Raw genomic sequence first — 14,451 nt, 5'->3', positions numbered from 1 at the left:
CAGCAACCTGGAAAATGTCAGAATGAGCCAACGACTAAAGCAAAGAAGAATTTTCCCACTACTTCTACCTGGGATTAAATTAACGTTTCTTTTATTGCACACAACTTTATTTGACTATCTTTGAGTCTAGCTCGAAACTTCGGCAGTCGGAAGTTGAACTAAAAGCTGTGTTGTCCAGAGTCTGTCAAAAATAAACCACGTATTGCACGGTAGCTGGTTAGCCGGCTAGCTGGAAGGCTAACCAAAGCTACTGAAACTTTTCAACCCCAGCAGAAGGAAATGGACGTCCCCAGAGGTTGGTCTGTTTAATGTGGATGAAAACTAATTTGTTGGAAACGGACAGTTAATGGCGGCGAGGATAAACACAACTTTCCTTGAGCCATTAGCTCATTTCCACAGCTTCTCTTTGACAATACATCGGTATGTTCGCGTTGTTTGGGTCGAGCGCGTGACGAGACACGCTGTCTCTGGATATTTAGTCTCCACCAACAGATGCAGCTGCTCGTGTCTTGGCAGTGTGCCGAGTTTGGCTTCAAAAATGCGGCGTCGGTGCTACTAACAGCATTTTTAACAACGCTGTTGTTGAACACACCTTCATGGGAGGCATTCAGAACAACCATCTGTAACGAACGTTTTCGAATACAGCTTTTAAACACAACAAACATAATTGTGTATGGGCAGAAGGGGAAGATAAGAATCCTTCATTTCAAAATCCAAATTCTGACTTTTTCTGAATTCACAGGTCACAGTGAAAATACTGTCCCTTTCTGGACACTGCAGAAAGACAGTTCGATGTAGTTTCTTGTGAGACAGACAACTTATGTTTTTAATTAACCACAGAATAAATTTGGCTGCCTGCTTTTAGATGACCCGTTGCCCTTGGCATCGCTGCGCCTGCTGGTGCCCCCTCTGCAGCTCATGGCAGCCTCTATGTGGCAGGTGTTGAGGAAACGAGACGTCATGAGCTACTGGAAGGTGTCAGACTTTGTGTCCCTGGTGGTGGACATGGTCCCAGAGCTCCTGATGGACAAACACAGGACTCAGCTGAATTTAGGGTTAAGAGCTCGGGTGAGTATGGGTAGAGTACCTATCCAAACATTTAGAAACAATTTCATGTTTTGGTCGTCTTTGACGCTACAAGTGGCAGGAAGTGACAGAGTTTTTCCCTCCACTGCAGTATATAATTGAGTTATGCCGTGATGAGCATTCCAGTGAGATGGTTCTGTCTTACCTGGAGAAGATGACGTCACCACATCTCACACTGGTGAAAGCTTCTACTTGCCCTTTACTGTTGCCATTTTTCCTTTTTAACGCGGTTTTATGAACTTGTGTTAAATTTAAGGTTATGTTCTCCGTGTTTCAGATGAGAGAATCAGACGACGAGTCGGTAAAAATGAATTTTCTTGAGCTGATTCAAATTCTTCTCAAAGATCCGGAAGAAAGAAAGCACTTTTTTATGGTAAGACTTTACACTTGTTCCTCTATGAAGTCACACAATGCGGCAACTTTGTGTGACAAATGTTTCACACAAAATTCTAGATTGTAGAATCTAGCTGTCTTCAAGCTCCTGTTTTTAGTTTTTGTAGTTATAAAGATATATAATTAACAGTTATTTATTAGACAGCCTTAAATGTTGCTTTTATGATCTTATATGTCACCTTCTTGATCTTTCTGGAAATCAAGTGGCTGCTTTCTGGAACTTACAGGTAATTTTCAGAACTTTCACGTAATTTAGTTCTGGAACATAACAGGGTATTTGGGCAAACCTTTAAGACATTTTTACTGGCTGCTTTCCCAGAACTTGTGGTTCACTGTCTTGGCCTGTGGAGTTTCCCAGAACTTGTGATTGTGTTCCCAGAACGCACCAGACACTTTCTTTGTTACTTCTCAGAATTCACTGGATGCCCTCAGGAATCTAGCTATACTATGAAGAGACTTAGTATTGACTAAGTTTAATGAAAGGTACAGAAAAACATTTATGGTTTGCTTTGTCCTTTCACATCATTGCAACAGATCAGCTGAGATCCTGGGCATTCGGAAAACATGAAGTTGGGATTATGTAACCAAAGGGTTGTGGCTTCCAGCATATAATATAAAGATATGTGTCAGGACCCGAGCAAGAAACCGTGTCGTTCACCAATCTCAACATGTTATTATCTGAATCAGCATCCGGTTGTTCTGCTCTCCGTCTTTGGACTTGTGCCGCTGTTTTACCGCATCACTGCGTCACTCCCGTTCTGTAATTCCAAATTACCCCTTACACGTTCTAGTGATTACCGGTCTGAGACTGTCCGTCCAGGGGAGTCGAGGCAGAAAATAATTCCTATGTTTCATGACAGTATAGGCTGTTGTATGCGGTGCCACCAAATATTGTAATACTTTCGAAAAAGCGGAAAAGCTCTGAAAATGTCTTTTTCTTTTTTTGTATTGTTTTTCACCATAATTTCTTTGCTTTAAAGGACACCTTTCCTATAGAGTATGGCCCTCAGTACGACAGTGACTTGCAGACACTCTTTGCAGAGTTTCTCTGCCGACTGTTTCAGCTGGTTCCGGTCCCTGACCTGGAGCAGGTGAGCCCAAGTCCGAATTGCACCGGCAATTATCAAACTGCAACAGAGAACTGTAGAACATGGAAAGCATGATTCCAATTCAAGAAATTGAATTCTGCAAGATATGTATCATGACACTGGCATAAATCTGTCAATAGAAGGTGGACGAAACTAACAGCATCACTGCAATAAATATATTTGATATGCCATGCTCAGTGCAAGAATATTATTAAAGGGGCTTTATTATTTATTTTTCAGGCACATAGTGCCCTTTTATACCACAATAAAATAACTATATACATAGATCAAAAATGACTTTAAAAACATTTACTTTATTTAATGTCTTTTTTGAAACTGAGTTTTCAGGAAGTCATCCACAACATCGCTGCTCTATTAACCCTTTAACAACCTGCACCAGTAGAAACGCAGAAGTGTCGTCTCAAAGGCAGCGCTGAGTCCGACCAGACATTTTAAAGGATTTCTCAAACATGAACGAAAGATTCAAGGCAACAATCTATGTATGTTTCTGATGAGGGAATAACATTATAATGTTATATAAAGCTCAAAGAAGTTGTTTTTGCATAATACTGCCCCTTTAATATGCCATGGAATGAGATTATTTCTTCTGCCTTCCTCTTTGACAAGGTGGCATACTGCAACATAGAGGGCTCTTGGAAAATGAGACCTTTCAAGTGAAATAGTGTGAATATTGATGTCGGACGTTTTTCTCAGACTGTGTCCTGGCTTGGAGCGGAGAGCTCTCTGTTGGAAGACTGCTTGCAGATCGTCTCTGAACCCACAAACCTGACAAATCTACTGCAGCACCACAAGAACCTTGGGCATCTGGACCAACATGGTAGGTTGCTTCTTTTGAGAGCGTCTTCGTAAACCGTATTAGCAATCGGTTTAGCAGCAGAAGAAGATTTTTGGGAGCCGCTGGTATTGGCTAAACTTATGGTTCTGCTTCACTTCTTTTCATGCAGTTCCGCCTGCTAGCATGGGCGACAACATCTCTTCCTCACTTTCTGCCCTTCCCCCGAGGAGACTGGAGGAAACCAGCGAACAACAACCTGGCCAGTCGGACCCACTTCCAGACCTCCACGTCGAACCACAACTTGCACCAGAAATTGTGGAAATAGTTACAGTTTCTGATTACTCTGAGGTCGAAATAGACGCGAGCTCCAATGTTGAAGTGGTGACCGAAGAAAACTGCTTTGAAGGAAGAGAAGACACAGCAGGGGAACGTTCTGTGGTTGTGTATTTGGAGAACACAAGCGAAGAAGAGCCAAAAAGAGAAGCGACCGAACTTCCATCGTCTTCTCAACACAAAGCTGCCTCAGGCCCCCATGACTGCCCCCACTGTGAGAAGAAATTTAAGTTTGCCTCCTCTTTGCTGGCACACAGCGTCATCCACACTGGAGAACGCCCCCATCGCTGCACTGACTGCGGCCACTGCTTCTCCTTTAGGCAGTCCCTCGACAGACACAGACGCACACACAGAAAGAGACGCGCGTATGTGCGCGTGGACACGGCCTGCATGCCGCACACGGAACACGGCGTGCACTCGTGCCGTCTCTGCAACGTGGAATTCAGCTGTAAGCTGGCCCTCGCAAGTCACTTAGAGACTCACTCTGAGGACGGCAACTCAGACGAGCTCAAAGAATCCTCAGAGGGGGGGCCAGAAACGGAGAAGGCCGCGGATGTCAACGAAGCGAATGCTGAACACACAGATCCAGACTGTCCGGCGGAATCCATACGAGACAACGGTGTCAAACCACAGAATGTCCGCACAAGTGGACGCAAACGTCGACCCACAATGAAGGCGATACATTTACAGAAGCTCATGTCCACTAATCAAAGGAGCAAGTGCAGCAGGTTGAGTCCCTCAGCACTGAGACCTTTACCTATCATCAGGTGAACTCACCTCTCCTCTGTGTTGGTCTTTGATGTCCTTCATTTTAGATTTTGTCACATAGACACTTTTTAAAGTCCAATTAACTGTAGACTTTGAAAATGAATGATCGTTATTCTCCTGTTTCAGTTCGGAGCACTCCTATGGCTCGCCTGTGGTCTCGAAGCAAGATGGTGAAAGTAAGCGATTTTAAGAAATGCTATTCTGGATTTCTTTTTTTCTTCATAACTGACATAATCATTGAAAGTGAAAGTTTACAGAAGGTTTATGAAATTTGGCTTCTGTAACTTCCAATAGTCACTTAGACAATGGGGAATACCAGATACCTGACAAGATCTAATGTTCCAACTTGCTTTTACAGTCACACTACCAGTTTTATTGCTACGCTTTGCTAATCACTGAAGTGTTTCATTAGATGGAAAGTAGAATTAAATGAAGAGTGCTGGCGAAGTGTTGTAGATGTAGAACATCCACAAGGTGTTAAACACAAGATTGGTATTTGATACCTGAAAACAACTCAGCCTGCTAAAGGAAAATCTTTTCTCCAGACAGAAACTGGAATGTAAATCAGTCCTAAATTTAAGTTCAGATTGGTTTAATCTTGCTGTGTACTTAACTTGGTGCTTGTTTAGGCTCTTGAGAACCTGTAATAGCTACCTGTGACTGCAAGTTCTTGTCTGTAGTGAATACTGGAAAGTATTTGCTTGTGTTCCTATGTAAACTCGTTGCTTTTTGTACCACCAGGTTCTCCAGCGGATGCCTCAGTAGTTGCTTTCTCCTGTCCTCAATGCTCCTTCCAGGACTCTGAGGAAGGGCAGGTCCTGCAGCACATCAATAAGGTACACCCCACTGATGCTGCAGATCAACACGGACATTTAAGCTGTGCGGACTGTGGGAAGGTCTTCAGGTTCCACTCCTTGCTCAAAGCCCACCAGCGCGTGCACACAGGCGAGCAGCCATTTTCATGCTCCCAGTGTGGACGGCAGTTCTCCTTCAAACAGTCGCTGGAGCGGCACAAGCAGACACACTCGTCTGGAAACAAGCTGTCGTGTCTGATCTGCGGGGAGCTCTTCAAGTCAGCAACGGAACAAGCGAGGCACAGCAACGGCCACTTGGAGGACGGGAACTACGAGTGTTCAGAGTGCGGTCAGGCGTTCAGCTGGAAGACTGCATATGTGAAGCACCTCAAGACCCACGGAGTGGATGCTGGCGAAGTGGGCGACTCGTTTAAGTGCTCTCACTGCAACCTGGGCTTTAGCTGTGAAAGACACCTGAACAAGCACATCCTTATCCACAAAGAGGAGAAACCTCACAGCTGCAACTGTGGAAAGAGTTTTCCGTACCGGGCGGCTCTCACCGCTCACCAACGGACACATCGAGAGCGGCCGCACATATGCACGCAGTGTGGGAAGGGCTTCCTCTATAAGGGCGGCTTGTTGAGCCACATGAAGATCCACTCTGAAGAAATGCCCTTCATGTGCTCGTTCTGCGGCAAGAGCTTCAAGAGGGAGCGCAACATGAAGAAGCATGAGCGCTGCCACACCAGGGAAAACGTCTTCCGCTGCTCGCAGTGCGACAAGAGCTTTGTGTACAAGGCCACCTTGATCAGACATGAGCTGACGCATTCGGGCGAGAGGCCGTACCTTTGCTCCGACTGCGGCAAGGGTTTCTTCTCACACGCAGAGCTCTTGAAGCACGAGCGCTTCCACACAGGCCACAAGCCATTCCTGTGTCCTCACTGTGGCAAGAAATTCACCCAGTCCTGCTACCTGACCATCCATCTGCGCTACCACACCGGGGCCCGGCCATACTCCTGCTCTGAATGCGACAAGAGCTTTCTGAGTGCCAACCGGCTAAAGAGACACCAGCGGACGCACTCTGGAGAAAAACCGTATCTGTGTTTAGAGTGTGGGAAAGGTTTCAGGCAGTCTTATCATCTTAAGACCCATCTGAGGACACACCTGTCATAAATACACCTACAGACTTATTGGTATCACTTGTAAATGGGTGAGAAAGGTGTTAAATATGTATATCAATTGCAGTACAGTAACACTACTCATGACAAATTTCACTGAGTTTGTTCAGTGAAGTTTTAAGTCATTAATGCCCCATGTTTGTACCTCAAAGCAGGACAACCATTTTTGTGAGTAGGGAGGTCGTTAGTCATTCCTTTAACATTTGACAAGGTTTAGATATATTTCTTTGCACAATTTCTCTAAAGCCTAGGTTCTCACACTGTGGTCTTCTGATTTGGTTTACAACAGAGCTAATTGTCTGTGTTGCAGAGCTAATAAAACTTAGCTAAAAACCCGAGTTGTTCTGGCACAAATGCTTTCAACAGAATCTGCTTAAAGTGTAGTTGAGTATGTTTGATGAAATCTAAGTTGTAACTTCACTACACAAAATCAATCCCTGTACAAGGATGGGTCATTTAGCTACCTCTGCATAGAAATCTTGGAAGAGTGTAAAAGCCCCACCCAACCTTACTCCTGTTTCAGATTGAATAAGTTGGTGCAAAATCTTTTCACTTTTCCATCAGGGCATCAGGCTTTGGGGGAACGGTCTGCCTTGTGTGTCAGGTCTTGAAACCTTACGAGCAAGTCCTTAGCGACTCGGGGTGCACTGATTAATCAGCCAGCTTATTAATTGGCGCCAATTTCCTTAATTTCAGGAGATTGGTGAAGCCAAACTTATCCCTTCATGTTATCTACCATAACAAAGTTCTAAAAATCACCCCTGTCCTCTTTATCCTGTGAAAGATGTTTTACTGACAGTCCAGCCACCAAAGCTGGTAACAAGTCACCCCACTGCTGTCAACTCAGCTATTTGCTATATTTAGCGGCATTTAAGACGAAAATAATCGGTAACGGCGATTGGCCGGAATACTGCAATCGCTGCACCACTATAAGTTACCAATGAAACCATCGAGCTAAGAAATGTGCAGCTCAAAATCTGGAAATAAAAAGTTTTTATTTGAGAGTAAGCAAGTTTCACATAAAAAAATATAACAAGGTACAAGGAAGGTAAACCATGTTAGGTTTCCTTTTACAGCAGTGCATCAATTTCAGTCGGTAACAGAAACATCATGAAAATTAGCTTAAATGTGTGTTTAGTGTTGCACGTGTGCAGACCTTGGCTGTATGTCACGGATTTGATGAAAGCAGTTTGGGTAATCGGACATGATCGATGTTGTGGAACATTTAAAGAAAACCACTAAGCTACAGGGCAACTCTACTAACAGTGATGCGACGCTGGGAACCACTCTAGACTTCCACACTCTAGCTGATACAGTTGAGACAAGTTGGAACAAAAAAAACAAAGACAGAGTAAAACTTGGATCATCATCAGATTCACACAGCTATGTGGAGAGTGATGGGGCAGTGGTCGCTCCCCATTGCCTTGTTACGGATCTTACTATCGCACAGGCCTGGCAGCAGGGAAGACGAGAGCAGGAAATAGTCGAGTCGCCAGCCCACGTTCTTGGAGCGGGCGTTCATCATGTAGGTCCAGAAGGTGTAGGCGTTGGCCTGCTCCGGGTAGAGCTCACGGAAGCTGTCCACGAAGCCGGCCGCCAGCAGCTGGCTGAACCCTTCGCGCTCCTCCGGGGTGAAGCCCGCGTTCTTCTTGTTGCCCTTTGGGTTCTTCAAGTCGATCTCCTGGTGCGCGACGTTGAGATCGCCGCACAGCACCAGGGGCTTCTGGATGTCGAGCTCGCTCAGGTACGCTTGGAAGTCTACGTCCCAGGTTTTGCGGTAATCTAGGCGGACGAGGCCTCTGCTGGCGTTCGGGACGTAAGCCGTCACAAGGTAGAAGTTTGGGAACTCGGCTGTGATGACGCGTCCCTCCTTATCATGCTCCTCTTTGCCTGGAGAATTACATTTTTTTTTTCCAGAGAACCACATGTCTAAACCAAGTATCAACAGAGCAACCCATTACTCACCAATTCCATAAGTGACTTTGAGAGGTTCAGTCTTGCACAGCATGGCTACACCACTGTAGCCCTCCTTTTCATTGGACACAGCCCAGTATTTGTGGGGGTACTCCGGCATGGATGTGATCTCGGCAGGAAGGGCTTTCTCTGAACACTTTGTCTCTTGGAGGCACAGAACATCTGGCGCCTCCTCACGCACCCACTGGGAACAACAAGCATGGCAATTAGCTTTTATTTAGTTCTTTTTTTTGATAAGACTGAGTGAACTTTTTACTGCAAACTCACATCCAGTCCGTTCTTTTTCACCCACGCCCTGAGCCCGTCTACGTTCCAGGAGGTGATCTTCATGTTAGCACTTCGGCCATCTTTGCTCGTCATTTTGTCAGGGGGGTCTTCGTACAGTACTGGGGCTTCTGGTTCCTTGGATTTCTTTGCTTTTTTTGCAGAAGCTGAAGGGAGATCATAAAGGGATAAATATTGGATGGTGCATTTAGTGTTCCCTCTCCCCCCTCCGTTCATGAAATCGTCATTAGGAACCGCAATTTTGTTTGTGTTTTAGTACCAGAGCCTGTATCGTTCTCCCCATCAGCAGACGTATCATCTGTCTTCTTGCCTCTCTTCATGTTGGAACTGGTCCTACAAGCAAACACACCTGGCACACACACAGCACGCACACACAGCAGCACCTGCAACGCTGGAGGGGGAAAAAAAACCCCCGGAATATTAGAAATGTTAAAAAGCAAGACAACTCTAAAATTCATCAACTTTCTTGCAGAGTGTAGAATCACTGCAGCCGGTCAACGCTTCGCAAAACTTGGATCAGAAACCAGCCACAATCTTCCAACCAGTCCATCTCCCAATTATGAATCCTATTACTAAAGCTAACATTTCTTGAGCAATTTGAGTGAATTTAAATTGTTCCAACTGGAGGTGCACCAATGAGGTTTTTCCTGGCCAGATTTTCTCTCAGGTGTTGACAGGCTGACTGATTCTTTCCCACAGAAAAAAAAAAAGATTATCAAACTGCGTGTATGCTAGGAAATGATCATCTCTGCAATTTCAATCAGTGTAACATATAGCTCACAAGGGATTGCTCCAGTGTAATATTTAGCAAGCAGTAATAACTCAGGGTCCACACTAAAATCGATTTGGGCATCTATACATTAAACACACACATTTGTAAATGGAGTGTAACTATTCACTTCCGACAAATGAAAAAAAAAAAAAACTTTTACTGATTTTATTTTTGTATAAACATCCATCATCATTGTGCTCTCCAGACCATATTTGTGCAGTTTGACCATCATAAAATCTGCGCATGCTCAGTCGGTAAAGTACCTGTGGCGTGTGTGAGGATTTGAGAAACACGAAACGTGGCTTGAAACAGATTAAGCCCAAAACTACAAAACCGGAAACTCGTGTTTGTGTGTAGTTTGACTGTGATGAAGGTTAGAGTCTGTGCAAATATCATGCCCGGTTAAAGATAAGGCAGTAAAAAATAAAAATAACAGAAAGACGAAGTGGGCTATTAGGCCATTTCTCCGTGATAATTTGGTTCAGCTATTCCCAACATGTGCTAAAGCTAGCCGCGGCTCTAACAAAGAAGCAGCAGCAGCAGCAGGCGGCCTGCGCGAGCTGTGAATGACAGAGGGATGACCCGCGAGTAATCGATCATTTCCTCAACAAATGCAAATGCGGCGACTGCAAAAGTGCGTCTTCTTTTGGCGCGTTGTAGGAAAAGGACATGCAAATGTAATCTTACTCGCACAACAGGATGCAGAGCTCAGACGAGCCGCAGTTCCCAGTCAGCCTCAGTCACTCCCCCCCACAAATACAACAGCGCTCAACGTGACCACGCTGCTTGGACTAACTGTCTTCACATGTGCCTGAAAAGACACCGGAAAGAAAATAAATGAAACACATCATTACGTATTAATGATGATGTTAACAAAGAAAATCGAATACTTTCTAGTAATTTAAAGTATTCTGCCATGTTTTGTTGTTAAAGCGGTGGTTCAGACTAAGCCTTTTTTTTTCTTTCTTTCTTTTTGATCAGGCGAGTGAACGGCTCCTTTAGTTTGGGTCCTTAGATATGTGTACGGAGTAGGGCTCGGATGCAGGGGTTCAGAACTACTACTGAGAACATTAATGTGGCCTGAGAGGAAGAAAAATACACCTATATACTCGGTAAAACATTTTTTGTTGTTGTGGATACTATAAGAATATAAAACAGTATTCGAGCGCCTCTTCAAGCTGGAGCAAGAGGAGGCGCTAACAACACAGTTGTTGCTAATATTCCGTTAAATCTGCTATTCTGGTACAAACTCACAAATGTGCTAAAAATATATTTGTCATGGAAGTATATTTTGACTGAAAGTCTAATATGTAACTATTAAGCTGTAAATGATAAAACCGAGTTGTTTTAGATTGAACTTCTTGCTTCCATCTACAGTTCAGACTGTTTTAATGTGTTTTATATGGCTGCAGGTACAGATGGAGTCATAAGATAATATGAGCTGCATAATAATATCTAAAAAATCTGTCCTGGCAATTGTTGACACTTAGATGTCTCAGATTGATATCACATCACTTGAAGTTTTTAAACAGCTTTGTAATACATTTTTTTTTTAGGTAAATGGCGCATCAACCAATGAGAAAAAAATGCTTTATAAGGACATGCATGACTAATTTAAATAGGCTAAAAGATCATCAGAGTGAAAACCTTGCAGGATTTCACTCTGCCAAAATTGATTTTCATCCAAAATTCATCCAGGAGGTTCCAAAATAACCAGGAACATCTCAAACAGTGAGGGTCAGAGGTTCTGATTCAACAATGAGAAAGAGAAGTTATGTGAGATTTCAGAGGTCAAAACAAGATGGACGCTCAGACGACCTCCAAAGAACTGCAAACCTTTAATGAGGCAATGAGCACTGACTTGTTTTGTAGACGTTAAAATATTTAATATCATCATTCTTTCCTTCTTTTATTTTATGATTTTGTTAGCTGCCATGACTGTTGTCATTGGATTCGAAGGAAGCGCCAACAAGATTGGCATCGGCATCATCAGGGACGGTGAAGTGCTGTCTAACCCCAGACGGACGTACATCACACCGCCGGGCCAAGGCGAGCTCCGTCAACGCCTCTGACAAACCACCCTGAACCGATTCTTCTTTCTGTTTTTTTTTAAACTTTTTATTCTTCACCTCAGGGTTCATGCCCAGTGACACGGCCAGGCATCATCGCGCAGTCATACTGACTGTCCTGAAGGAGGCGCTGGAGCAAGCGGGCCTGAAGCCGGCAGACATCGACTGCGTGGCGTACACTAAAGGTGGCGGACATGATTTGGTAGCCTGGTCACAGTGGGAAAAACAACAAGCTGAAGCTACATAAATGTGTATTTGTTTAACTCTCATCAGCCCCTCCCTCTCTCTCCTTGTCCCTCAGGCCCGGGGATGGGAGCCCCTCTGGTCACGGTGGCCCTCGTAGCGCGCACTGTGGCCCAGCTGTGGGGGAAGCCCCTGCTGGGGGTCAACCACTGCATCGGACACATCGAGATGGGCCGACTCATAACCCAGGCCAACAACCCCACCGTGCTGTACGTCAGCGGGGGAAACACCCAGGTGGGGTTCCAGCCTCATCGCTCCGGTGTTTCATAGCCGGTGTTCAGAATCAGCTGGTAACCAATCAGTTCAGGATGATCCTCGCTGAGAGCTGATGTCTGGAGACTGATTACAGTGTTTTCAAGGGCTGGAGAGTTTAGAAGTATTAGTATTTCCAGACTACATCCTGTTGATTAAATGTTGGATTCCTTCATCCATCCATCTTTTTTTTTGTTGTCCTTTCTCATGTTCTCCTTTTGTCTCATGTTTTTCCTTCCTTCATCTTTGTTTCACTCCCTCCCTTACTTGTTTTTGCCTTCCTTTATTCTGTCTTTTCTTCATTTTCCCTCCCTCATGTTCTTCTGCTCCTGCTTTTCCCTTGCAGGTTATCGCTTACTTGGAGCGGCGCTACAGAATATTTGGGGAGACCATCGACATTGCGGTCGGCAATTGTTTGGACAGATTCGCCAGAGTTATCAAGGTGTGTGTCGGCGACATCGACCCGTGTCCCCTCCAACCCCCCCACCCCTTACTGTGAACCATGTGAAGGTTGACGCTCCTTCATGGAACTCTTCCCAGATTTCCAACGACCCCAGTCCAGGATACAACATAGAGCAGATGGCCAAAAAGTGAGTAGAACCCTGAAGAACGTTCACCACAGAGAGCCAGAAAGGAAACACTGTGTTGTTCTCGTGCGTTTGCTACAGAGGAAGTCGATACGTGGAGCTGCCGTACACAGTGAAGGGGATGGACGTGTCTTTTTCTGGGATTCTGTCCTTCATCGAGGTGAGTGCAGCACTTACGCTTTTTCACTTTTTGTTCAATTTTACCCTCAAATTAGAGCATTTATTGGGTTTTAATGTAATAATTCTGAAGGCACTATTCAGGTCTAGTCTTCAAAGATGAATGGAAATGACTGCAGAGAATGTTCAAGTTTTCAAATGACCCAGATAGTCTTGAAATCTCTCAAAGTCCAGTTTGAACTCAGTGGAGTTAACCAGAAAGCAAGGAGAAAACTCAAAAATAACCCCAGAAGGAATTAAAAGAAAACAGTGAAGAGGAAGGGAGGGAGCATGAGTCAGAAAGAACAGAAGAAAAAATGTAAACTCATTTCTCAGTTCTAATCATTATTTTTTGCTGACAGGATGCTGCTAATAAAATGCTGAGCTCTGGTCAGTGCACAGCAGAGGACCTGTGCTTCTCTCTTCAGGTACTCTGAACCACTTGATTCAAATGAATAGATGGTAGAGTGTTTCCATTTGGGATGAAATGTCAGGAATATTTGACATAAATAGAAAATGAGTGACGTGCAGCACCTTCCCGTTACCCCTGCAGGAGACGGTGTTCGCCATGCTGGTGGAGATCACAGAGAGGGCCATGGCTCACTGCGGCTCACAGGAGGTGCTGATTGTCGGAGGAGTGGGCTGTAAGTTAATCAGTTCAGGAGCTTCGTTTCCAGAGGCTGTTGCCTCATCATATTAATGGAAAGTCGAGTGGAAGAAAAAAACCGACAAATGTACAGTAAAAGAGGCACTTTGGGAGCATGGGCTATAGACGATCACGGGTAAAAATGACTCATAGAACACCAAACAACCACAACTAAGCAAGTTAAGCTGAGAAAACTAAATGAGCAGTGATGCTACCGTCACGTTCGTCCTGTAAAGAACAGAATTCAGACGAGGTATTTCATGAAATACGTCTGTCAACGAGGGCTAAAACAAAGTTGTTTAAAACATACAACTTTCTGTTAGTGAGTAACTGCTGCCTTCAAGTATTTGTGTAAATTTGAGCTTCTTTTCCTATAAAACCTGAAGGAAGCAACATGTTTCCTCCTCAGGTAACCTGCGTCTGCAGGAGATGATGGGGGTGATGTGCAAGGAGCGAGGAGCCAAGCTGTTTGCTACAGACGAGCGGTAAACAGCCCCATCCACCATGAGACAGCCGTTTCCATTTGCAGCTGACTGTGTGGTAGTGACACAGGAACTGAAATGGTAGAAATGCTGAAAGTTGAGCATTTCCAGATAGCAAACACTAACTAAAGAATGTAGAAATGTTGATTGCTTTACATTCAGTCTTTGCAGATATGAACCAGTTGGATTAAACAGGATCTTACTTTTCATCCCCATGAAGTTGAAAAGTATCAGGTTGTTTGGGTTTGTTTGCTCTGACCCAGATTCTGCATAGACAACGGAGCGATGATCGCTCAGGCGGGTTGGGAGATGTTCCGAAGCGGCTACGTCACAGAGCTCCAAGACTCTTTCATCACACAAAGGTAACAGCAGCAACTACAGTCCCAGGATTTGTCAGTTTCTATGGATGACCGATGGTTGATCTCTGCTGCAGGTACAGGACTGATGAAGTCGAGGTGACGTGGAGAGACTGAGGAGCAGCCTGGCTCAGAAATGCAAATAAAGTATTTTTTTATACATTTACTCCTGTTTCAAAAGTTGGTTTTTGTA

At 44.5% G+C, this 14,451-nt stretch overlaps 3 protein-coding genes across 4 annotated transcripts; 2 read left to right on the top strand and 1 right to left on the bottom strand.

The window, feature by feature from the left end:
• Window positions 1-33: 33 nt before the first annotated feature.
• Window positions 34-6,770, top strand: LOC129376041 (zinc finger protein 420-like). Its single transcript, XM_055055467.1, has 9 exons — window positions 34-295; window positions 866-1,068; window positions 1,178-1,264; window positions 1,364-1,459; window positions 2,460-2,570; window positions 3,282-3,405; window positions 3,533-4,463; window positions 4,591-4,640; window positions 5,206-6,770. The coding sequence occupies exons 1-9, from the start codon at window positions 280-282 to the stop codon at window positions 6,429-6,431; spliced, it is 2,844 nt and encodes a 947-aa protein (XP_054911442.1). The 5' UTR covers window positions 34-279; the 3' UTR covers window positions 6,432-6,770.
• A 642-nt stretch (window positions 6,771-7,412) lies between these two features.
• On the bottom strand, window positions 7,413-10,248 carry apex1 (APEX nuclease (multifunctional DNA repair enzyme) 1). Of its 2 annotated transcripts, none has more exons than XM_055055476.1 (5): window positions 10,155-10,248; window positions 8,955-9,086; window positions 8,678-8,841; window positions 8,402-8,594; window positions 7,413-8,326 (listed from the first exon to the last, which is right to left on the bottom strand). In XM_055055476.1, the coding sequence occupies exons 2-5, from the start codon at window positions 9,013-9,015 to the stop codon at window positions 7,812-7,814; spliced, it is 933 nt and encodes a 310-aa protein (XP_054911451.1). In that variant the 5' UTR covers window positions 9,016-9,086; window positions 10,155-10,248; the 3' UTR covers window positions 7,413-7,811. The 2 variants fall into 2 exon arrangements, with proteins under 2 accessions (XP_054911451.1, XP_054911452.1); XM_055055477.1 differs by having other exon boundaries at window positions 8,955-9,078; window positions 10,155-10,235.
• Window positions 10,249-10,476: 228 nt separating this feature from the next.
• Window positions 10,477-14,424, top strand: osgep (O-sialoglycoprotein endopeptidase). Its single transcript, XM_055055475.1, has 12 exons — window positions 10,477-10,579; window positions 11,397-11,516; window positions 11,602-11,721; window positions 11,838-12,013; window positions 12,378-12,473; window positions 12,572-12,621; window positions 12,700-12,778; window positions 13,137-13,202; window positions 13,328-13,418; window positions 13,830-13,905; window positions 14,166-14,264; window positions 14,336-14,424. The coding sequence occupies exons 2-12, from the start codon at window positions 11,402-11,404 to the stop codon at window positions 14,373-14,375; spliced, it is 1,008 nt and encodes a 335-aa protein (XP_054911450.1). The 5' UTR covers window positions 10,477-10,579; window positions 11,397-11,401; the 3' UTR covers window positions 14,376-14,424.
• Window positions 14,425-14,451: the final 27 nt, after the last annotated feature.

Source organism: Poeciliopsis prolifica, unplaced genomic scaffold (genome assembly GCF_027474105.1).
Source record: "Poeciliopsis prolifica strain line A6 unplaced genomic scaffold, Auburn_PproV2 SCAFFOLD042, whole genome shotgun sequence".
Classification (NCBI taxonomy): domain Eukaryota; kingdom Metazoa; phylum Chordata; class Actinopteri; order Cyprinodontiformes; family Poeciliidae; genus Poeciliopsis; species Poeciliopsis prolifica.
The sequence above is the reverse complement of the archived record's forward strand: the minus strand, read 5'-3'. Positions and strand labels throughout refer to the sequence as shown.